Here is a 25,549-nt window from a genome sequence, read left to right as displayed (position 1 = left end):
ATCCCATCTAGCCTGATCAGGTTCCATGTTGCGAACACGTGGGGTGACGAGCGTCTTCTTCAGCCATCAGTCCACCGCCAGATCAGGGTGCCGAACAATAACCCCTGTGGACCTAAGCCTCGCCTGCAGCCACGGTATGGAACTCCCCCGAGACGCCTAACGGAGGCAGGCAGTTTGCATACATCATACACAGCATCGTTCGGCAGCCATATGGCCACCGACGTGCGTTGACAGCAAAGGTCTCAGCTCAAGCTTCTCAAAATCCTGTTGATTTCTACGTCTTATCTTTGCGTCATTCTTTTCGCTTGTTGTTCATCCTTGGAAGGTGCATTATTGTGGAAGTATGGTTGGTGTTCCGAAAAGCACTGGGTGCCTCATCTGCCGCAAGAGGAAGATTAGTAAGTCGTCTGTGGCCCTCTTCCTTGCGGATAACGCCTGACTAAGGACAGAGTGCGGTAAGGCTAGCTCCACCAGAACGCCCCGACTCAACCATTCTGACTAGTGACGATCAAGACGAAAGTTGGCCGACCTGTTTAAACTGCCAGAAGAATGGAAAGCAATGTCCAGGAGCTCCCGCGCGACACACGTTCAGAGATCTCGGGCATAGGCTGAGTGGAGGCGCCACACACTCCTCTGTAGAAGAAACTGCATCACCAGGTAAGCTCGTTTTCGGTGTACACGACCATGATACTGATTTGGTTACAGATCCGGACAGACAATTAACGCAATTGAATGAGAAGTTTGCCGACAATGGGTCCGTCACCCACAAATTCAGGATATCGAACAAGAATTCAACGCCGCGGAAGCGGTCTCCACGATCAAGTTCGATCAGCTTATCTCCACCTAAATCGCCTTTTCTGAGACAACCGTCGCCATCACAGCATCAACAACTCGCACGCTCCTTAATCGCAGCCACCACAACAGGCAGTACCGGGCATCGCATGTCGGTGTTTGGTCGGTTTATCCAAGAAGTACCAGCTAGGATCGGACACAATGCTGCCCTTGATGCGGCAGTGACAGTACTGGTGAATGTCCATACTTCGCTGGTATATAAGAAGACTGCAGACGAGATCGTTTCGCCAGAGCTTTATATCCGGGCTATCAAAACGCTCCAGGGATGCCTCGAAAGCCAGCAATTGGGCATGTCGCCTAATACTCTCTGCGCATCGATACTTCTTGGTCTTGTAGAAGTAAGTCTTGTCGGTTGAGCTTGCACCCGTACTTACATGCCCAGGCTTTCGCAGGTCCAAGAACAGGCAACCGATACTTGACGCACGTGGGCGGCGCCGGTCGATTAATGGAATTACAAGGGCCTTCTAGATACACGGACAGTTTCACGAAAGAGATGCTGCGCTTCAATAGAGGCGGGATAGTAAGTCGAACGAAGTCTCGATGGTGTGGTCGTATCTATTAACTCAGACATACACGGGAAAGCCAAGTCAAGACTAATACGTTGACAGATTATCACATGCATATACGAACGAAAGCCATGCTTTCTGGCATCGCCTGAATGGCGAGATATCGCTTTCGACAAGACCGGACTCGGTTTCGATGACTGCCTCAACACAGACTTGATGCAATATATGGCCGAGTTGCCCGGTATCTTCAATACACTGAAAGAGTTGGACGAAACCTGCGTCCTGCAACCGCCCCACACTACGAGCTTTGAGTTCAGCTCCAACGGCGAACTGTATAAACCGTTGATCGACACGCCCCCATCACTCGACTTCTCCACCGACTCATTCGACGATATCGACTTTCTAGAAGACATACGACCGGTCAAAACATCAAATCCAATCAGAGCAAACCCATACACATCTCAGTACGAATCTGTACGGACAGCACTTCTATACAAAGTGTATGAGCTCAAAAACGCACTCCGAAATCTAGGCGAACACATGAACACAAAGCTCACAAACGGCATCGCCGTCTCCGAGACACCGGCTAGAGAAAAAAGCAATCCCATACAAACGACCTACCACTTCAACAACTGGCGCGACATGACCGCCTACAACTGCTTCTGGTCCGTTATCATCTTAACGAACAAAGTTTTAATGCGCCTTCTCCCACCCTTCGACCATGCGCGCTATCGACTCCAATCCGAATGCCGCTGCGCCGCCGTCGAGATCTGCAAAACTTGGGAGGACGCATGGGCCAGCAGACCGATCGGCGCGTTCCACACTGGCTTGAGCTTTGTCGTTGCATATGAGTTTTGCACACCGGAAATCCAGGCGTGGATAGTGAGGAGCTTAAATTCCCTTCTGGATTACCATCAGGTCGACGCATTTCGTTGGTCTGACGAGGTCATTGTTAGTATGGCTGAGAAACTTGCTGGCGAGGGGCCAGCGGTTGCATTCTCGAATGTTAGGGTTGAGGGAGAGGGGCGGTGAATGAGCAGTATTGCCATCAAGGCTGTATGCATTGAGGCGATCCATTTTCAGAACTGTATTCCATTACTGATACCCAATAGAAATGTGAGCTCGAAAAATGTACGTGTGGGAAACTTCACAAACGTCGCCTGCGCCTCTTTGGAAATCATGTTCCTCGATCCTTCCATTCAGGCATACGTTTTCTTTCGGTGTGGATCGCAAAAACTCCAAATTACTCATCTACTCTGCGTCACCACAGTGCCAGTACCTTGCGTTACTACGCTGACAGGACTCTGCTGGCTAACAAACACCACCAGAACGGCCGCATACGCAGCCGTAGCAGCTATGACGTCCTTCCTTTGCGCCGTTGTCAGGAAACCTAACCAGCCCGCGAAAGCCACCACGAAGCCAGTCACAGCACCCAGTTTGGGTATCATGTGGTCTTCGAGTCGCCAAAGGACCCACATTGCGGCTACTAGAAAGCCGATCGAGATGACGGTGCCGACGAAGGTGACGAAACGCTGCATCTTCTGTTCGTTTACGTACTTCGCGTCGCGGCTTGATTCTGGGGTCTGCGTTTGTTAAGGCTGTGTAGGAGGAACACGAGTTTATAAACGATAACCACATACCAAGAAGAAACCGTAGAAGAATTTGTCGACAAACCTCGATAGGTAATCATTCTCAGCTGGAGTGTAGAGACTAACAAGATCAGAGAATGGTATTCTATCGTCTGTTGTCTCCGTCCGGTACTTCAGCTGGTGACCAAGCCAGGGCTTTTTGCTGTGAAGTTCTGGGCTGGAGATGAACCGATCGAGTGCCTCGACCGTCCGGCTCGCGGGGGGCTCGAGATGCAGAACGTTACTGTAAGCGCCTAAAAGAGAATCTAAAAGCGCATGTCAGTATGTTACATTGATCTTGTGTATAAGGAGCAATATTGTACAATACTCCAGGACTTTAGGTCCGAACACATTGCTGTAGTAACCACCATCCATAACTTCTGGATCTATTCCATCATCCACTGACTGATCGTGTTGCGTTTCAAAGCCTCTTAATTCTCTACTTAGCGAAATGAGCCTGTGAATGGCAAGCTTGTCATATCTTCGGAACACGGCGGCAGACTTGCTGGAGTTATGGGCGAGGTAATCCGCGATCAGGAATGGACCCTCTTGCAACAGTTGTACTTCGTCATACTCGCGATCGTCGTCGTTTTCAGTCGAAACACTCGCTTGGCGCGTGTCGCCGATATCAGGTGGGGTCGGTATTGTTGCTGACTCTATCGGATCGTTGGGCTGTCCGGGAGTGTCGTGTCGACCTGAGAGACTCATCATGAGAACAGCGAGGAGTAAGGTAAAAGGACCGAAGAGGCTTGTTGACACGTCCAGGTTAGCCAAAGGCAGTTGGTAGACTTATGACTTCAGCCCCGAAGGCGTATACGGGCGCGTCGTCCACCTGATCCATATCCGGTCAACTTTGGTTTTCAGCTTTGAGAAGATATTGTGGTGCAGGTCCAGTGAGCGTCGAGAAGAGCAGCCACGTCAGCCTCCACGAATTTATTGAGCAGTAAGTGTGGTCGCACGACAGCCCTTTCGAAGCACACTCTAGTGACGGTGGCGCAGTCGTTATCGCAGGCTGAGAGTTCGTCTTCACGTGCTTTCAGCCTGCCTCGATTTTCGTCATATGTCCCCAGAGAACACTGAAAAAATTACTTCAACAATAGAAGCCAATCCTCGTAACGGCCTCATAAGAGCTCCATGCTCCAAGACCTGTTTCTTTGCGCAGGTTTGCAATCGACACTAGACCTGTGATTCGCTACCATCTCACCTTGCTATGGCCGATCCACAGCCTTACAATACCGCCCCGCCGCGGAGACAACCACCATCCAACGCATATGGGCTCGACGATATATGCCATAGACGTCCCGGAGGAAGATATCATGAGAGACCACACCCAAACAACGGAAAGAAAAAGATGATGAAGTGGCTCAAATTTTGGGAAAGAGGTGGCAAAAAGAAGAATGGGCGAGGCTGACAAGCGGGAATGATGAAGGCGACTACCCATCTTTGCCACGAGCGGTTGTACGGGAGAGATGGAATTAAGGGTGTCTGAAGAGTCGGTGATTAGATGATCAGCCACGCGCCGGTGCCAGTTACCCGCCCTAAGGTACGTTATGTCCATTAAACTACATGTGTTTTCTCTTTCTTATCAACACCCAGCCACAGTAGATCAGGTCGGCTGTAATGGCCACAAACATCCAAGAAACCTTTTGCCTTCAAGATATCATCAAGCTGCAATTCTGCGTAAATGAACCCCTCTTCTGTCTCTGGTAGACCATCAGCCACCAGGCGCCCATCCGGGCCAAAGATAGCTGAGCTACCCCCACCAGGGGTATTCATGGTGACGCCAGAGGCTGTTCGGAGTGTAGCGATACCTGCATCACTCATTACCGCTGTAGTATGTAGAACAAAGGATTGCGACTCCATGGCGTAGACTTGAGAGAGGCTGCGGCAACCTGTTACCAACTACGTTAGCTAAGGGTTATTCTGGTCGTATACAATGTGATATCGCACCTTCTTTGCTCATGGAATACAAGCCTGGACCACCATCGTGTTCGTACAGCGGCGGCCACGCAGCAACATGTATGGTTTCTCTCTGATGGTAAGTGTGGTATTTGAGTAGTGGTTGCGTATGCTCCCAGCAAGCCAGGGTACCAACGCGTCCAACGTCCGGCAGCTCCACGACGTTTTGGAGAGTAGAGCCCGATGCATCTCCAAATATCGTCCTCTCCATGTGCGTCGCTTTCAGCTTCCGACGCAGGACTTCGATACTTCCCTCGGCATTGATGATAGCTTGTGAGATGTAAAGCGAGCCTTTGAAGTTCTCGCTGAACCCAAGCACAACGGCGATATGGTGATCTGCAGCACTCTGACAGATGCGACGCATCTCATTTGAGTCTGCATGCAGAGAGTTCTTCATATAAGCTGTCGAGAGCTCGAAGTCTATGGGCCTTGACCTAGCACTGCATATCAGCATGCCTTGGAAATCGACGAAGGACAACTGTATTCGCGAACGTACCATATCCAGGCAGGGTAGCCTGGAATCCAACATTCGGGGAACGACACAAGCTTTGCGCCGTTCTCTGCTGCCTCGCGGATCAAACGGCAGGTCTTCTCGACAGCCTTTGGCAAGTCAAGCCATGCTGGCTCGAATTGAGTGACAGCAACGCGAACAGTGGATGATGGTTGATGTGACATGACGTGGATAGTGTGTTGAGCGTAGGAAAGTGAAGGGTCCACGGGTATCTGATCACGTTGTATTTCAAAGAAGGTATTTATTGCAGAAACACAAAGGACCGTACATATCACTATGGTATTAGCAACGAAATGACTGCAGCCATCAGATAAGTGGGCACGAGGATACAGAGGTTCACTAATCTTATACAGCAACACGAAAGGCGGGGCTCCTGAATGCCAGCAGCGGAACCTTTCCGAAGGGATCTCGGCAAGCTTCGAAGCCGACGTATCTCTACATCGGCAACCTTATCTCTGATTTCGGCATCTCTCTGGCGATAGACGGTCATCTTAATGCTAACAGATGTATAACGCGACCGAAACAATGCTAAGCCGCGGACACTGCCCCAATTGCTCGGGTGATGAGTATCACATATACCCGGGTAGTTCCCGAATAGACCCGTGGACTGCACTACTCTTCCCGCTCCCCTTCTTATTCATCAACTTCTATCTGAAAGTCACAATGCCATTCTTAATTAGATTAATTAGATGCTGGTCCGCAGCAGCGCTTGGGTGATGTTACCCACGCACAGACATGTCAGATTCGCGAAATCCTATGGTGGGCCTTACCACAGCCAAGCTACAAGGCAGTCGGGCTCAGCGAACGGATCTCACCTGGGCAGCCTTCACCTTGCTTCCTTCCACCACGGTGGCTTTCATACACATCTCCAATACAGTCTTTTGCACCCTGAATAAGTCTTTGCGATCGTTATAGGTTTACTATCTGAGTATTGAACGAGCAGCATACTCCACGACGCGTCCACTGTGGGCTATGCGGGCTTGGCGTGCAGGATGAGAAGCGAAGCTGTCTCCGGACAGGAACTGGCAGAAATGAGGTGCGTCTCGCCCAGGTCAGAATCTAGATCTAGGTTGCTCATACTGAAGCTCCAGCCATACAACGGGCTTACTGAAAAGCGGCTATGCAAGTGTCGATTCGCGCGATGACACCTCTGGCGATAACAGTCACAATGCGAATGTAGTCGAATTGGAAGACAACTCCGCCCCATCGCAGGTAAAGCGTCGCCATCTCATGCGACAGTTTCGGTTTCAATCCGCTTCCTCGACGTTCTCTCGATGTATGGGCTCTCGTTGGAACCGGAATACCGAACGTCGCAAAGTAGCCATTCACTACAACAGGGCAGTCGCCGCAGTGCATGCGTTACTGCACGTTGTTCCTCTTTCTGGCGCCATCCTACTGCTGGTATTCCAATGGACGAATTATTGGGTCAATGAACAGAACGATTACTCAACTGAATTGCAATTTGCAGCAAAGCTCCACGAGTTACTTATGCAGGCTTCAATCGTCGAGGTTCTACTTAGCATTATTCGTGCAGGTCTTATTAACGGCCTTGTTCCATTCGGCACTTTATCAGGCGCTATGCAGCCGACTCAATTGTCTTATCTATGGTCACTGGATTTCTTCTCCCTCTTTCGATCTCGTGCACTCCAAGGATGGCGAAAGACAATCTTCGTGGTCGCCATGCCCCTCTTGTTCGCTTTGACAGCGCTGGTTGGACCTTCAAGCGCTGTTCTCATGATCCCACGTGCGGGCGTTCCACGCACTCCTTCACACAGCCAACTCTGGGGAGTAGCATCTGACGAAGCTTCGTATCCTTCTAAAATTCCCATCTCAAAATTTGACTCGTACGTACCTTGGCCCAAAATAACATCGAGTACTGAACTACAAGCAGTGATATTCAAGGGCTGAATTCAACCCTATGGTACTCCGACAGATACGAACGTGGCAGTTCTTATGGGTCAAATACCATTCTTCATTTTTCCCGGAGATTATCGAACTTAAAACGACTCCTACGGTGGTCCAACGATGTGCGCAACCCCGACAAAACCGGGGGTACAGTGCTTCGAGAGGCAAATGTCACGATCCCGACGGAGGTTATAGCTGATCAATCGGACCTAAAGGGCATAGGAAACACGACGCTAATCGTGGAGGCTGCACACCCAGTTGTAGGGGCGCAGTGCTGGGGATCCTTTTTCGACATCAATAACAGCAGCGATTGGTATTACCCCTGGCCTTGGACATCACTAATGCCGGATCTTCCCACCTTGATCTCCAAAGTATCGGATACTGTCGAACTTTCCGCCTCCACATATGGAGGGGGTGAGAATCACTCCACTGCTGTCTACTTCAGTCCGGTCTGGATCTCATCACCAGAGCCAGCAGATCACCCGTTGCTCGTAGTGTTCTTCCAGGGCAGGACGAGTGAAATGTGGAATCAGTCCACACTGGTCCAGCCTGGTCTGCTGTCGTCAATGGTCGAAAGTAAAGATCCTGCTGTGACCGCCTCTGTAACAGCATGTTCACTTTCTGCATATTGGAGCTCTGGCAAGGCGCAAATGCGCTACAACGAAGCATTCACACTGGTCGATACTGGCCAATCATCAACAATGGAGCAATCCGCACACCGGAAGATCACGCTGGATATTGCTGGTGATCACCCAATGCAAAGCGCGAAGTTCTATTCGGCCCTTGTGGGAATACTCGGGACGACACAACTCGGCAGCTTGGGTCTAGAAGGTGCACTAGCTGCAGCTCTGGTGATCTGGATCGCCAAGGTACCAACGTCGGTATCCATGAAGAAGTCGAAATGGCTGGAAGCTTCCTTTTTCTCTGAGTACCCACCGGAGGAAAACATCGAAGACTACACCCCTTACGAGTTCTTTGCCACACAGTATGGCTACGGCTATGGGATGCGATCGACGTCTGTATATCTATCCATGACGGTGCTGCTTCTGTACTGTGTTGTCACTATTGGCTACATGCTATATACATTCGCCACTGGCTCGGCCTCAACGGCTTGGAACTCCGGAGCTGAACTACTTGCACTTGCGCTCCAGTCCAAAAGACCAGATCATTTGGGTTACGTTGGCGTCGGAATCGACTCCGCCAAGACTCTAAGTGAAAGCGTTGGAATTTGAGTCAATGTAGATAATGAAGTTGAACTGGTGTTTGCGCAAGATCGGGACTTCAACACAAGAGGGTTGCAGAAACTTGAACAGAATACAGAGTACTAATACATATATTAGCCTAGTAGGAACGACTTATGTAGATTGTGTATCGCCTACTAGTACTCAACACAGGTCTATTATAAGATCTAACAAGAAAGAACGTATAACAGAGTTAACTAGAAGATAGAAAGCACAAAGCCTTTTGTCGTGGTTCTCTTCTATAATATCTAAAGTAAGGTGTTAGTCTCGAATATTATAGCCTGCAGACATACATCGATCTAATAAAGAAGAATGATGTCTTAGAGATTCCGACCGAGGAAGGAGCAGTTTAGTAATAGACCTGCTTTAATCCGCTAGTGTCCATCGCTCCAAGTACCACATTCTCCCTAAACCATTCCCACCTTCTCTACCAGTCTAGTCGTAGTTCGCCGAGGTCGTAAAATCTATCATGCCACCCAGCAGCGGCCCGCCCGCGGGTGACAGCCCGACTAGGTAGAAACACTACCACGAAGGAGCAGTATGTCTGACTTATATCTGACCTGCATGCGGCTACCGGCGATGCGTCATCAAATCTACGCTTACTGTGGGGGCGAGAAAGCATCTAGCTCTCACGTCGTGGTCCAGACGCTGACCCGTTTCTCCACGTGTGGACCGGCCCATCGGTACAGGCAAGCCACGGCGGCTATTATACAAGACATCAGTCTTTAGGCTTTCATCGGTTAAGTCGTGTCTCCAATGCCATGGAAAGCCAACGCACTCATGGCCCTGATGGAATACCCTTGCTTGCACCGGGCGCCTTACACATCAACTTGGCTATGTCGGCGAGGTCCCCACTACCAGGGCGGGCTGACGGCCCGCAACATGGTCTCGTAATCTACATGCACGATCGATGCAAGATCTGAGCAGGACGGAAGGAAGCAAGATGAAGTTGTTTGGGATGCCAGGAAAACACGAAGCTTTTTATTGTTGTTCTTTTCCGTCATATCTAGGTATGCATGCATCATGACATCATGTTTAACATCGAAACCAGTAAAACCAGTAAAACCACAAACCACAACATGCAAACGCAAGGGCAAAGCGAATGCGAAGATTATCCCCACTAAAGCAAAAGAAGAAGCCAAAAGCGTGGAAGAAAGAAAAAGAAACAAAGCCGTTGCAACCGTCTGCGCCACACGCGCTACTGCCGCAGCAGCAGCAATAGTAGCCGGCACGGCACAGCCCTAGTCTCCACCAACATCAACTTCGACTGGAAGCCTTACATCTGGATATTGCACTTCTTCTTGCACTCCGCGGATCCGATAATAGCTCCAGTGCCCACTTCAGGGATCATTTCACCAATGCTGGCGGGGTTGAAAGACGCGTCGCCGAAGCCAGCGCTGATGACGTCTTGAGGGACGGACCAGAGGCTGGGCAGGATGTTGAGGGTGCCGCTGTCGTCGCTGTTGAGGGCGCTGAGGAGGAGGGCGGGTTCGCAGTCTGTGGGTTGGTGTGGTTAGTAAGATGTGCATGTAATCAAGACCGGGTAAGATGCAAGGGTCGTTTCTTGGATCTTGGGGCTGAGAGCCGCATCCCCGAACAGGCAATAGACAGACGGGAATGTAGAAGGGAGTGTGGAAGACATACCATTGTTCTGCATCATATGCAGACTTCCCTGCGGGAAGATAGTAACACGCATGGGGATCATATCCACCTTGCGTGTCTTGACACCATTCTCGCCAATCATGTAAGTCGTCGTGTTACCCGTGATAGCAGTGACCAAGTTGGTAGCTCTAGGGTGCAGATGCGGTGGCAGCATGCCACAAGGAGCCAGCTTGAGGAGAGCCATGCTGGAGCCGAGGCCAGTGAGAGCAGGGAAGCTAGCAGCATTGGCGTTGATGACAGCGCCGGTGGGCGAGTCGTAGTCTTTGCTGGAGTCGAAGTCGAAGTACCAGTCTTCATCGGCAGGCAGAAGGGCGTTGCGGTCGAAGTTTGTGGCGGCCATGCGGAGGGCGGCGTTTAGTTCGGGGTTGACCGTGGAGGATTTGGTGTCCGCTGCGGTGATGAGGGTGGGGAGGAGGGAGGTGAAGAGGAGGATGGTCTTGGTGAACATGATGGTGGTGGTGGGGGCTTGTGAGGTTGGGAGGGAAGGTATTGAAGTGTAGAGTGTGGAAAGAGTGAGTGCTTGAGATGGCGAGATGTTGAGACGATGGGTATATGCTTTTATATACCGACAATCGAACAACAGGACGTGATGTTGGCAAGTGGGGCTGATAGATTTGGGAAGCTGCAAGGCAATGGATCGTATCGGCAAGGGTAGAGAGACGGAATAAGGCGTGCTGACTTTGGGGCTGAGTTGCGTTGATGGGTAAATTGTAGTAAGCAAGTGGTGGAGTTTGTCGACTTCGATGCCGTCTATTCAAGTTATGCATGCAGACTTATATAGATCAGGCGGCCGCATGGAAGGCTGGGACTCGCTGCAGTGGAGAAGACGAAGGGCCAGGGCGTGTTCGGTAGACTGGACTGCTGACCGCTCTGTCTTGCTCATCGTCGTAGGCTTTCAAGCCACTGTTACTCTTGCCCGGTGGAGGCGTCGCTAGGAAGGTTGATCGGTCATTGGAGCGTTCCTGACTATGGAGCGCCATTCCGTCCCAGCTTGTGTCGTGACCAGCTGTCAAAATTTCCTCGTTTGAGCTGAATATGTTTGTTGATGGCACTGTTGCTTCCGACGGGCTGCGCTGGTGATTGCTGCATATAATGCATCGTGAAGATTATGTGAGAAGCGGTCCGATCCCGGGTGTTGCTGCTTCTGTAAGGTACCTAGGTACATAGGTACATCTCACTTGCCTGCAAACCCGGTTTACGGATCGATGCTCGAGATTCGCACCATGTGTGCGGCCGCATTGGACCAGGGACCGGGGTCAACATAGCGCGTGGCGTAGCTTAACTAGAAGGGGACGTGATAGATTGCTATGCTGAGTTCTCCGACTGTTACTGGCAAGTTGCAGCTTTTGTGCAAACTCGCTTGTAACGAGAAGTGGTCGTAGGTGTGTGATGGACCTTCCTCCATCACATGCTATCTGTTGATACGACCTCTACTTGGGAGGAGAAGCCGATTCAGTGTAACAGATTGAAGTTTGTGAGCGTTCCTTGGAGGTCCTAGGCGTGCTGTTGGGGATGAGTGGGTCCAGGGTGGTGCTGCATATCAGTCGATGGTCGTAGGCCTTGTGCGGCCCAACAGCATTCGAGCTACCATCAAGCGGAAAAATACGTCGAAATCTGACAGGCGCCTTACATGGCTGCGTCAGGCGCCCCTTGGGTACAGACTGGCTAAAAACGCCACAGTTCTACCGAACGAGGCGGAGCTTAGTCAAGATTGTTGGTGGAGGAACGTCGATATTCTTAGTGACACGGTCGCACTAGAAGATTGCGCCATTGGTCGTTCAAACGCTAAGTTTTGACCAACGGCAATACAGATGTGCGTGTAATTGTGGAAGAAACACAACGCGCCAGTCACGTTGTGGCCTCGTTGCATTAGCTTTGCCGTCTTGGGCGGCTATGCTTTGGTGTGCAGGGATTGGTTAGCCCGACGCGAGTTTGAGAAGAAGATGCCCGCATCGTTGCGCAATATCTTGTGTATCTTGCTGTGCAGCTTTGAGTGCGTTGGAGAAATGACTTACCACGAAGAGAAATGTTTTGCTAGTATCACAATCGCAACGATACTTCGTCTAGGTCAGAATCGGTCGCGGAGCAAGCGCAGCAAAGGTGTAGCTCTAGATTGATTGTGACACCAAACAAGTCGGCCTTCGTGGATCTAGCTCAGCGTTTCATGTAAATGACTTGAAGAGTGGGAAACCGAACAGGATAGTTTTGGGGACAATTTAGGTCGTGAATAGGTAGAAGAATTGTACGCTATCCCAGACGCCCCGAGCATCTCCGGTCTTTGGAAGTGATGGGATTCTAGTATAGACCTCGGGGCTTGAGGTTCACAAGTCCACATCGTCCCATATTGGTCATTCAGTCCCTTCAGTAAGAGCCACACCGGTGACAGCGAACTATCACTGTTTGGTAGCAATACCAGCGGAATCAGCGTGATCAGTCTTATCTGAGCGCATGAGATAGGCCATTACCCCCCAGATGCCTCTCATCGCCTCAGTACGGTCATCAACGTTGAACAGATCGAACCATCTTGTTCTTTGCAGTTTTGGGGAAAACCAGTCGGAGTCTGTTGGCGCTTCTTTGGGCAGTCTACCTTCGGTGATGTACTCAAGATAAGCCGGATGTATGCGTAGCTTTAACAGGCTGATGTGGTGGTTCAATGACGATACCATGAAGACCTAGATTGTCGGATCAGCGGAATGAGCTTCCTAGAGCTGTAGTACAAAGCCCTACATCGTCCCACTCAACACTCTTGTCTTTGCCGATGGCCTTGTAGGTCACTTTTGGATCCCACAGTGGGTTTCCAGGTCGCAACGTTTTCCAAATCTCTGCTGGTGACGGCCTGCGGCGAGCCTTGGATCCGTCACGATTCCTGTCGGTGGGTTTTGCTTCAGGTTTGGACGCTGCATCTTTGGACAGTATTTCGATCGCCCCAGTTGTTTCGCCAACCTCGCCCCCGGGTCCTCCACCCCACCGCTCCTTTGTTGTCCACCATCTATCCTCGCCACCTCTTCGTTCAGCTTTCCCCTCTCTAGCTCTCTCTTGTGCCAGCAAAAGCAACCCACCTAACTCGCGCACAGCATCAAGATTAGATTGCTTCTTCAGGTTTCCTGTCAGTCCAAAGCCAACGTCTGCCCTGCATTGTATCCCCAATACCGGACCTTCCATATAGCCATGCCTGGCCTTAGCCCTATCCTGAGGTGCTTGCCAAGCGACAGAGCTCATGCGAACAGGAAATCTAATGTGCTCAATTGTGAGGACGGGAGGACGGCGGTGTGGTGAGAGTGTCACACCAAAAGCCCATGCAATCGGCTCCATGAAAGCACGCACGCAATCAATGCGGTACTGATCAGGCATCTCGGCACCACTCCCGATACGATAGCCTCGGTAAGACCCGTTTGAGAGATCAACTACCTTGTTCTGAGACTCCATACTCACAGCCCAAGGGGCCTTCGGTGGTGCAGCCCGAGCTGGTAGTATGCGGTTTGGAGTATTTGACGGCACACGTGCACTCACTGGTGCGGCGCTGGAGCCATTGGCGCCTTGGACCTCGGCTGGTCGATGTCCACTTTCAGCATCTTCAACCTTGGCCTTCTTGCGAGGTTCCTCTTCTTCAGGCGTACGAGACCCTGGCCTCGCTGTGGATATTCGATTCGAATCAGTTTCACGTTTGGCGTCCTGACTTTGGGCATCTGTGGACTCTTGCGGGGAGCTTGAAACCACTGCCTCTCCACTAGCACTACCAGCCTCTTGCACTGGCGGAAGATATTCGTCTAGTGAGGTATCCCAGTAATAAGCCAAGTTGTCAAGACCTTCCCAGAACTTTCGGAAATGCGCTAGTCGAAGCTGTGGTTGATCTCCAACACTCTTGCGCGTGAGTGTTGAGTAAGCATCAGCATTCTTGAAGAACAGTTCTCTCGCTCGGACATGGAACTCTCTCTGATCTGGTACCCTTCTGCCATTGCTCAAGAGTGTGGCCGAGGTATCAGGACTGGTTGCGGTGTCGTTCTCTCCCGGTGATTCTAGCCAGGAGGTTGGGGGCAGGAACGACTCTGCTTTGTTTGGCAAGGATGACAATAATGTTTCCAAGTCACATTGGGGCTGAAACGTGACATTCAACAAGGCCAAGGTCTCTTCACTCACATCAGACGGCTTCTTGAGTCGCAAAAAGTGCTCTGATATCCTTGCTCCTGGTTGGGTCCAGGTGGCTGGCAACGTGTTTATTGACGGCTCGGGCGGCTCAAGGGAAGGAAACTTGACGGGTGTCGGTTTCGAGGGTGGCGACCTCTGTTTCTGCGTATCATGCTGCCCCGCAAGTAGGTTGCCTATGAACAAGTTGTCCTATATCAGCAACAATATTGCACGTGCGCCGCACGTCTCAGACGAAACATGTGTGGAATATATACCCACTTGACTGACAGAAGCATGCCAAGTAGCTACCACAACAAGCAGTTGAACCCGAGAAGAAAGAAAACATGTATGCGGATTTGGAAGGCCATTCCAGATGCCATGGTAGACCAAGCTTCGAGATGATGTTATTGGCGCAGACTCTCGAGGTCCACTTCGAGCGGGCAGACAAGACCTCTGCGCGAGACGAAGAGACGACAGCGACCGACCAAGAACAAAACAATGAGAAGAATACTCACCGCTGAAGCTGAACATTATCACAGGGTCGTGGTACGAGGACCGTGATGCTTAGGGGCGTGATGGAATCGGCGATGGATGTCGAAGTCGAGCGAGGGCCGCGGATCTTCAAACCGGACGTGCGCACCCAACGCAACAACGTCTCCACATCCACCATCGACTCTCTGCTACAGCTTTGCGCGAGCATGCGATATTGATATTGATGCATTATATCATACTTCAGGAAATCCAGATATGAGTATTGTGACAGTTCCTCTCCGCAAGCCACGCGCGGCGTAGCCACCTAAACTCTAAGAGCACGTTCATGCATTACCCCGAAGGCGACTGTCAAGTGGTGCCACTGGGGCTAAATGAATCATGGGATGACAAGGCAGACTGGGAAGATGCCTCTCAGTGATTTGGAAGGTGCAAGAGGTCAAACAGAAGTATTTTCCATCTTCTTGTTTATCTTATAAATTAGACGCCCCGCAAAAAACCTTGCTTACAAGTCCTTACAGCTTCTAAAAACTTCTTAGCTAATTATAGAGCTAGCGCATAAACTAAACTTCTTAGCTAATAAGAGCTAATTATATAATACTTATAGTAAGACTTTTATAAAGTGTTTAAAGAAAAATAGTAAGACTTTTAGTAAATAGATATTTTAAATTATAACTTTAGTAAAGTTTACTTATTAGTACTATAACACTACTATCTTACTTTATTATAGTATTAGATATAATAGAAAGCGTAAGTTCTTCTTAATACTATTATATTTATTAAGTCTAATTTACGCGTAGTGTTAATAGAGAAGTATAGTATTATAAAAGATAATATTTTAGCTCTTTAGCGTAATTACGTCTTACTAACTTACTTACTATATTCTACTTACTTTATACTTATACTAAAACTTTTATAAAGCTCTATAAAGTTCTATAAAGCTCTATAACTTTCTATAAACTTCTATACTAGTTATAGTTATATTTACTATACGCGTTATATTATAGTATTATAGTATTATAGTATTACGTATAGTAGTGCTATAGTACTCTAATAGAGACGTTATAGTATTATAGAATACTATAAACTTCTATAAACTACTAGGCTAATAGCTAGCTACTAAGGCTTATAGTAGATAGATTAGCTACTAGCTATATAGTAGTAACTTTCTTAGACTTCTATAAACTTCTACAAAGTTCTTTAGACTACTAGTAACTTCTATAAACTTCTATAAAGTTTTTTAGACTACTAGTAACTTTTTATAGCTAGTTATTTTTATAGAGTAGCTATAGTAAAGTATAAGATAAAGTAAAAAGTAGATAAATATAGTAGATAGCACTAGAGTTGCGCTATTACTACGCCTAAGCGTATAGTAATTAGGTAAGCTACACTTTTAATTAATTAATATATTACTATAATTCTAGATATAGAATTAGAGAAACTTTCTTTACTAGTAGAGAATATAAGATAGAAATAATATATAGTATTATAAGAGTAGGTTGTTTAGTATTATCTAAAGCGTATACTATTCTATAGTTATAGTAGTAAGGCACTTAAACTACGTAATAAGTAGGTACGTGCTCTTTAGCGTCTTATCTATATAAGAGGTAACGTATTATTAATTACTATAACTAGCTTTAGTAAGAGCTTTATCTTCTACGCGTATTTAGTGTTAACTAGAAAGATTATACTATAGTTAATACTACTCTCTAAGCTAGAGAATAAGTAGCTTAGTAATATACGTTATCTTAATAGCGTAAGACCTTACTTAGTTAATACAAGAACTTATACTTAGTTTTATAAGCTTATTAATAAGATTATTTATAGTAAGTATACTTATATATTAATAGAGCCTAAGTAGGTATCTAGTTATATTTTCTAGACTACGTTAAGAGACATAACCTTCTAGTTATAAATTAGAATTATTATAATTAATAAGTACTATCTTATTATCTAGTAGAAAGTATTCTAACCTACTTTTACGTAGCTAGGCAAACTCTATAGTATTCTTACGTAGAATATTAATTAGTTTAGTTATTTAGCTACGTTAGACCTTAACTCTACTAAGTAAGTATTAGATACTACTAGTTTCTACTATCTAGAGCGTAATACTTATAAGACTAAGTTAATTTAAATAACTATTAATAAGCCTAACGCGTCTATAACTATTATAGAGATACTACCTAGTAAGTCTATATTATAGAATTTTCTTTTCTTCTTACTACTACTATCTATAACTAGAGAGGCTGCTACACCTATAACGTAGCCTAAAATAATTATCTTTATTAATAGAAGAACCTAACTCTAGAACGCTATAGAATAGGCTATAATAATACTTATGTATATAACAAAGAACTTTCTAGATAATTAACACTATAGTACTAATCTATTAGCTAGAGATTAGTGCGTATTTAATATAGTTAAGACGTATACTACCTATATTACGTAGTATAACAAAGACGCAACATATAATAAGTTTAAGTATTCTACTTCTTATATCTATATTATCTTTATAATAATGTCTCTTAGAATAGGTATAAACTTACTAGATATTATAAAAGTTATAATATAGAATATACTAATTACTAAGAGTATTATAAACCTATAGTAGTAAATTAGTTATAGAAGAAAGAGCGCTAGGTGCACTAGCTAAGCATTTATCTTTCTTTTATACTAGCTCTTTAACTATAATAGAGTTAATTAACTAGACGTTATAGTAGTTCTAAAGCTAAAGCTTCTAGCTTAAGTATAATAGTCTTGTTATTAGCTTCTATCTTTGCGCGTAGCTAGTAGACTTTTATAGATAGCAACGCCTAGTAACGTTAATATATCTATTAGCTTATCTACGTCTTAGTCTATAAATAATAAAGTAGTGTCTTAGACAAAGTTGTCTAAAAATAGTTATAAGTTCTAGTCTAAAACTAATAGATAAAGGTAGGTAAATATACTACTATCTTAGCTAAAGGTTGTAAGTAATAGCTATTACTATTATAAGTTTCTTAAGTAGCTAAGTAAATATACTATACCTATAAACTAGCAACCTTATATAGCGCTAGAGGCCTACTATTCTAAGTATACTTAGTAACTAAAGTAGTAGATTAAAGAGGCTTCTAATATCTCTATTAGCTTTATAGAGCCTTATAAAGGTACGCTTACTAACCTAATATATACTTAGGTTAGAGTATTTATAGTATAGTAGGCAATAGTGCTTTTATATAGAGAGAATTAATAATTTTCTATACTATTAGGTATATATATAGACTAGATTACGCGTATCTAGGTTAGTAATATATTAGTAGATATAGATACTAGAGCTAACAAAGACCTAGCTTTTCTAGATAGTATTAACTAGATACTATCTCTATATATATAGTAGTATCGCGACATAGATAGCAAGGTAGTACTATTACTATATTAACTATATAATATACTAAATACTTCTTAAGCAGAGTATAGTGCATTTCTAGATAATAGAAGATAGTTAAGAATAACAAGAACTTAGAGTATACTATTAGAATCTTAGTTATCTACGTATTTACTTCTACTAAACTAGCGTATAAATAATAATATAGCTACTAGTATTATAAGAATAAACGTGTAAGTCTAAGTTAAAGCGTTTATTAATAGTCTAAATAGTAGTGTTATAGCTCTAGTTCTATAAAACGCTAGTCTCTAGGTTATAGTAGACTATTTAGCGCGTATCTATTATAAATCTAATTTAATACTTTTACTAATAGTGTCTTAAATTTGTAAAGACGTAAGTTAGACTACGCCTACTACTAGTTTAGTGTCTCTTTTATTTCTTACTAGCGTAGCTAGTACTCTAAGTTCTTATATAGTAGTAAGGTGTTATATATCTAGGTTAAGAGGTTAAGATAGCTATAATATAGTACGTACGCTATAACTAGTGTTACGTAAGAGATAGGCTGCTAGTCTAAATAGAGTAGTAGAGATAGTAATAGTAACTTCTAGTTACGCTATTAAGATATTAGTAACATTGTAGAGTAGATATAAGTAAAAACTAATAAATAAAAGCAAGAGCGTATAGAAGATATTAGAGTAGTAAAGTAAGCTAGTATTATAGTTAGGTAGATAGACTCTATATATTAATTAGCTACTATTATTCTTATTTACTTAGAGGTTTCTAGAAGTTTATATAAGATTATAGAAGATCTAAATATATAGTTAGTTATTATTATTATATAATACGTATCTTCTCTTTTACTTTTCTATTATAGTATAGATAGCTATACTACTTTACCTTTTAGTAGAGAGTCTAAAGTCTATTATTCTATTAGTCTATAAGTTTCTATAAGTTTACATAAGACTACAGAACTATTAAATATACTTCTACTTACTAATAAAATACCTATTACTCTTTTACTCTTACTCTACTAACATAGCTTAGATAGCTAGATAATACGTCTTTTCTAGTTTAGAGTCTAGAGGCTACTATTCTATTAGCCTAGTAGTTTATAGTAGTTAGTAGAAGGTAGTAGATATTTATATATAGACAGCGTCTAGTAATTTACTATAAAATTAGCCTTAGCAGTAAATAGACGTAGGCGCTAGAATATAGTAAATCTTTTTAGCCTTTTTAAACCTTTAATAAATACTTATAATACTTATTATAACGTAAGTACCTACGCGCTTTGTGTACTACTATATAGTAGTAACTAATAAGGCTTAATACTTTACTACTACAGCTAGTTTACTATAGAGCACTCTTTATAGGTACTAGTAGGTTTTCTAATAGTATTAATATAATATTTATGCTAACTAGTATATAGTATAGTATCTAACGCGTAAGGTTAGTTAGTATAGGTTCTCTACTAATATTATAACTATAACTTTTGTCTATAGCCTTTCTAGTGTTATTCTACTATTACGCCTCTACCTCTATCTATAGTTATTACTTCTATAGTATTAGCTAAGAATAAAAATAAGAATGCTAAGATAGATAATACTTTGCCTATTATTAATAATAATAATAATAAAAGTAGTTTACCTATTCTTAGTAATAATAATAATAATAATAGTATAGGTAGAGAGAAAGAGAATAAAGTAGCGTAGAAGTCTATTAGTAAGAAGAATAAGAAAATTAAGTAGAAGAATAAAGTAGACTAGAAGTCTATAGTAAAGAAAGAGAAGAATATAGTAGTAGTAGAGGTAGAGAAGAAAAAGAAGAAAGAGAAGAAGTTAGTTAGCGCTCTTGCGTTAAATACTAAGATACTACTCTCTAGTTCTCTTATCTAACCTTCTAGTAGTGTATTAGTAATAATACGTATATAGACTAAGCTAGCGTTAATAAGAAGTTAATATTATACTTACTTTCTTTCTTTCTATAGAAAAGAAGCTACTAGCTAGAAGCTTTAGCGCCTAGACTTATAGTATAGAGGTAGTTATAATAGTTACGTATTATAGACCTAGTCTAAGAAAGTAATAATAAGCTATATTAGTACTATTATAAAGATAGACATAAAGAAGTAGCGCCTTAGTAAGAACTACTATAAGCAATACTATAGAAATAACTATAAGTATTAGGTCTACTCTAAGAGAGTAGAGATATATATTAAGTATGCTCTACCTATATATGCTTATTACTAGTTTACACCTAGCCTAGGTAGCTGCTCTCTTTCTCTCTAAAAGAAGAGTAGTAGTATATTACCTAAAAGAGGTAATCTACCTTATAGTTACTAGCCTAGGTCTCTTCTACTAAAGAGTCTATTTAGATTTAGTTCTAGTAGAGCTAGTGCTAGTAGCTTTACTACCTAAGATACTATAAAGTAGTGCTTACCTTAGGTAGTTCTAATTAACTCTAGTTATCTATATACTTAGCTTAGGTTAGCAGAGAAGCTTAGTATAAGTATACGTAGTTATTAAGACTAGTAGAAAGAGCCTCTCTTTAGTTATAATAATAGTAGTAATAGCTCTAGTGTTTAAAGTAGCCTAATAAGTTAGTTTTTAAGCCTTACGTACGCAGTTTACTATTAGCTTTAGCTAGTTTAATATACCTATATAGGTAAAGAGAGCTAGTATCTAATAGAGGCTGTCTGCGTAGGTTACTTAGTATTAACAATAGTATAGCACGCAAGAGTTAGATAGTTTAATAGATCTAGTAATCTCTTACTTATCTATTTATATATTATTCTTATAGTATTATATTATATAACAAAATCTAGATATAACTAACTATTACCTTTACTATAAAGAGCTGTATTATAATACTATACTTAAGCGCCTTTTCTTAAATAGCAGTAATATATAATTAGCTAATAACTTAATATAAGTATATAGAAGTTTATAGAAGTTTATATTACTATACTTAGTAGTATAGTCTATATATAGTAGAGAGAGAGAGGTAGTCTATATATCTCTAAGTATTTATAGAACGTTGCTAGTTAGCTTATAAGTCTCTAGAAGTTTATAGAACGTTACTAGTTAGCCTATAAGTATCTAGAAGTTTATAAAAGACTTATAAGCTAAAAAAAGCTAATAGTAATAGGTATAATTTAAACTTAAAGGTAAAAAAAATAGTAACTTTATATATAAGAAATTGCCTATCTAGTAGTTAAGCTAGGTATCTTAGTTAAGAGCTAGAAGTTACTAAACTAGTAAAGAACTAATATACTAAATAGTAGTACTATATTAGGCTATTATTAATAGAGAATACCTAGATTTAAGGCTTTATATAGTACGTAAGTATAAAAAGCTAGTAGAAATATAGAGTTGTAATAAGTAGAGATACTATATTAATAGCTGTAACACTAGCTTTACTAGTATAGTAATATAGTACGTAGGTATAAGAGGTAGATAATTAATAAAGAGTAAGAAGTAAAGAGTAATAAGTAATAAGTAATAAATATACTATTTTTTAAGACTATAATCTTACTTATAGCTATTAAGACTTTAGCTTATAGTAATTCTATACTATATAATACCCTCTATATTAATAATAATAGTAGTAACTACCTTAAAATATCTACTTCTAACTCTCTTCTATTTAGCTTTCTATTTAGCGCTTTACGCGCTATACTTTTAGTACTACTACTATAGTTTATTACGTAGTAGTAATAGTAGCACTAGTAGTAGAATAAGCTCTACTAGAGTAAATTAAAGTCTAGTATAGTTAGAGAGCATAGGTAAGTATAGCACTACTATAGAGCTAGTAACTATATACTAATAGTAATATAGCCTACCTTAAGACTATACTTAGTGTACTTAGCGTCTAGTAGCTATACTACTATTAATAATTGCGCTTACGCCTACGCCTACGCCTATTATTTCTACTTCTACCTCTTCTACGCCTTTAGCGTATAATAATAATAATAATAATAATAAGAAAATAGATATTACGCTAAGCTAGGTAGAGATCTTAGTTACTTTTATACGTAACGTTACGTAGTAGTAGTAAGAGTATAGTAGGTAGGTAATAATAGATATAAGATAGCTTGCTCTCTTCTCTTCTCTATAAGGTGTAAGTAAGTAGTGCCTTTATAGTGCTACTACTATAATATATAAACGTTTACTAGTCTTAGAGCGTTAGCTTCTATATTTTATTCTAGCTATTTAGAGTACTACTAAGAGAAATAACCTAAGTGTTAGGTTAGAGTAGGCGTTATAGGTTAGAGTTTAAATACTAGCTATAGTAAGAGAGTAGAGTTTAGTTAGTTAGAATTAAAGTTATTACTATATACTTCTCTCTGTGTATATTACTATATACTTATATAGGTAGTAACGCTAGTTCTAGTAGTTTATATCTTCTTACTAGTAGACTTACGCTATAAGCAGTATATCTATACTAAAATCTATCTCTTATAGCGTTAACGCTTTATATAATGTAGTTATATTACTTATAATGTAAGTATAAAAAGTAGGTTTATAAGTAGAGAAGGCTAGCAAGAGTGTATTATAGGTAAGAGGTTATCTAGACTAGTTATAGCTTATTTAGATTATATAGAGAAAGAGTATATTAAGAGTTAAGATAAGGTATAGCTATAAAGTTATCTATATCTATATATAAGACTGCTTTATAAAGTTCTAGCCTAGCTAATAGCTTACTAAGTTAAAGAGCAAAGGTAGAGAAGAGAAGAAAGAACTTATAGCTAGTTAAGAAAGAGTATAAGATAATTAACCTTTATAGTAATAATAAAGAGAAAAAGAAGCTTATAGCTAGCTAAGAAAGAGTATAAGATTATTAACCTAATTAGTAATAATAAAGAGTAGAAGCCTATTGCTAATTACTAGCGTATAGTTAGAGATAAATAGATACTAGTAAAATTACCTAGAAAGTAGAAGCTATAAGTAGATTAGAGGCTAAATAAAAAGACTAATAAATACTAGTAAAATTACCTAGAAAGTAGAAGCTATAAGTAGATTAGAGGCTAAATAAGAAGACTAATAAATACTAGTAAAATTACCTAGAAAGTAGAAGCTATAAGTAGGTTAGAGGCTAAATAAGAAGACTAATAGATACTAGTAAAATTACCTAGAAAGTAGAAGCTATAAGTAGATTAGAGGCTAAATAATATTTCTATAGCTAGAAGGTCTATAGTAGTATTAAAGAGAGTATAAGTAGAGTTAGGTTTATAAGTAGTACCTACGTTACCTTAATAAGCTCTAGAGTAGTAGGTAAAGTTAAGGCTAGAAGAGTCTTAATAGCCTTAGAGAGAGTAGAAAACGCTAACTTAGCACCTTATAGATGCCTAGTATAACTTAGAAAGTTACTACTAGAAAGTTTAAATAATATATTACTAGTAAACTCTCTAGCGTTAAAGCTATAGTTAATATTAAGAGTAACGTTATTAGTAACGTCTTTAGTGTTAGAGCTATAGTTAAAGTTAAGAGTAACGTTGTTACTAGAGTTCTTAATAGATAGTAGAGAAAGGTTATAGTTCTAGAGAAGAACTCTAGTAATAATAAGCTTCTTCTCTAGCGTTAAAGCTATAGTTAAAGTTAAGAGCAACGTTGTTACTCTAGAGAAGAACTCTAGTAATAATAAGCTTCTTTTCTAGCGTTAAAGCTATAGTTAAAGTTAAGAGTAATATTATTACTTTAGAGAAGAACTCTAGTAATAATAAGCTTCTTCTCTAGCGTTAAAGCTATAGTTAAAGTTAAAAGTAACATTATTACTCTAGAGAAGAACTCTAGTAATAATAAGCTTCTTCTTTAGTATTAAAGCTATAGTTAAAGTTAAGAGCAACGTTATTGCTAGAGTTCTTAATAGATAGTAGAGAAAGGTTATAGCTCTAGAGAAGAACTCTAGTAATAATAAGTTTCTTCTCTAGAATATAGTTCTTAATAGATAGCAGAGAAAAGTTATATATATACTTAATAATAAGGTGCCTAATCTAGTAGGTATTCTAGCGCTAGAGAGTTAGTTAGAGTTAGAGTATAGTTATTAAAAAGGTAGTTAGATATAAACTTAGAGCTAGAGCTACTCTCTACGCCTAAGACTACTACTACCTTCTACCTCTCTTACTATAAGTGTTATAGCGTCTTACTTCTAACTAAATAGTTAGCTTATATAACCTAATTACTATACCTACTAGAGGTATTTTCTTAGGTAGCTATAGGCTTAAAAGATATCTAGAGGCTTATAACTAGCGTACTTAATAATAGCCTTACGCAGTCTATAGTTATTCTTAGAATACTACTTATAGTAGATATATATAGTAAGGTTAATAATTATAAAAAAGTTAGTAATAAAGAAAAAGTAGTTAATAATAGCTTTAGCAGCGTAGTGTATAGGCTTAAGAGGCCTAGAGGCTTATAGCTAGTGTTATTAATAATAATAACTATAAGAAGGTTAGTAATAAAGAGAAGGTAGTTAATAATAGCTTTAGTAGCGCTAGCGTTAAGAAGATAGTAAGAAGCGTTATAACTAGTAACTTAATTACAGCCTATAAAGAGAGGCCTAGATATTAAGAAGAGTAAAGACTTTAATACTATTACTAGCATACTCTAGCTTATTAGACTTATTTCTAACTATAATAGTTAGATTACTTATAGAGGCGCGTTCTTACTACGCTCTTCTAGAGAGCTAGAGTACTCTAGCTTATTAGGCTTATCTCTAACTATAGTAGTTAGGTTACCTATAAAAGGCGCGTTCTTACTACACTTCTCTAGAGAACTAAGGTTAGAGATAACGTCTATAGTAAAGAGCTAGACACTAGTATTATTACGCTAGCGCTGTAGGTTAGTAAGGTTATTAGACGTTATAACTTACTTACACTAGGTTTTATAATATAGATAAGCTCTTCTATATAGCTTAAAGATATACTATATATATTATATAGCTACGCTATATCTATAGAGGTTATTCTTCTTCTTATAGTTAATATACTCTTTAAGTATCTTCTTCTACTTAGCGTAAGAGAGTTAGTAAGAAGCTTAAACTAGCTAGAGACATACTAAGTAAACTTAGAATTAGCCTTAAAGTTATTATTATTAGTAGTAATAGGCGCTGCGTAATTAGCTATATTTAGACCTAGTTAGAGGTATTGCTAGTACTACTATTATGTCTTGCGCTAAGTAACGTTGTTAAGTAAGCGTCTAGTAAATAGAGAAGCAACTAGTATAGCTATATAGTTTTTATTTATATATTAAGTTATATAGCTATACTTTATTAAATATACTTAGAGTAAGTAGCTTAATAGTTAAAGCCTTTTA

The 25,549-nt window shown here is 41.6% G+C and overlaps 3 protein-coding genes across 3 annotated transcripts; 2 read left to right on the top strand and 1 right to left on the bottom strand.

Moving 5' to 3' along the window:
• Window positions 1–941: 941 nt before the first annotated feature.
• J4E83_005104 (uncharacterized protein) lies at window positions 942–2,390 on the top strand (the record flags this gene model as incomplete). The annotated part of the gene is made up of 3 exons (XM_049332025.1): window positions 942–1,190; window positions 1,235–1,372; window positions 1,461–2,390. 3 exons carry the CDS (start codon window positions 942–944, stop codon window positions 2,388–2,390), a joined length of 1,317 nt encoding a protein of 438 aa, XP_049189120.1.
• A 5,312-nt stretch (window positions 2,391–7,702) lies between these two features.
• J4E83_005103 (uncharacterized protein) lies at window positions 7,703–8,593 on the top strand (the record flags this gene model as incomplete). Its single annotated transcript, XM_049332024.1, has 1 exon — window positions 7,703–8,593. The coding sequence occupies one exon, from the start codon at window positions 7,703–7,705 to the stop codon at window positions 8,591–8,593; it is 891 nt and encodes a 296-aa protein (XP_049189119.1).
• Window positions 8,594–9,878: 1,285 nt separating this feature from the next.
• J4E83_005102 (uncharacterized protein) lies at window positions 9,879–10,712 on the bottom strand (the record flags this gene model as incomplete). Its single annotated transcript, XM_049332023.1, has 2 exons — window positions 9,879–10,099; window positions 10,247–10,712. The coding sequence occupies 2 exons, from the start codon at window positions 10,710–10,712 to the stop codon at window positions 9,879–9,881; spliced, it is 687 nt and encodes a 228-aa protein (XP_049189118.1).
• Between the last annotated feature and the right edge of the window lie 14,837 nt (window positions 10,713–25,549).

The sequence above is a fragment of the Alternaria metachromatica genome, assembly GCF_023757995.1.
Source record: "Alternaria metachromatica strain BMP 0045 chromosome Unknown scaffold_9, whole genome shotgun sequence".
Classification (NCBI taxonomy): domain Eukaryota; kingdom Fungi; phylum Ascomycota; class Dothideomycetes; order Pleosporales; family Pleosporaceae; genus Alternaria; species Alternaria metachromatica.
Note: the sequence above shows the minus strand (reverse complement) of the source record. Positions and strands in the feature narration are given on the sequence as shown.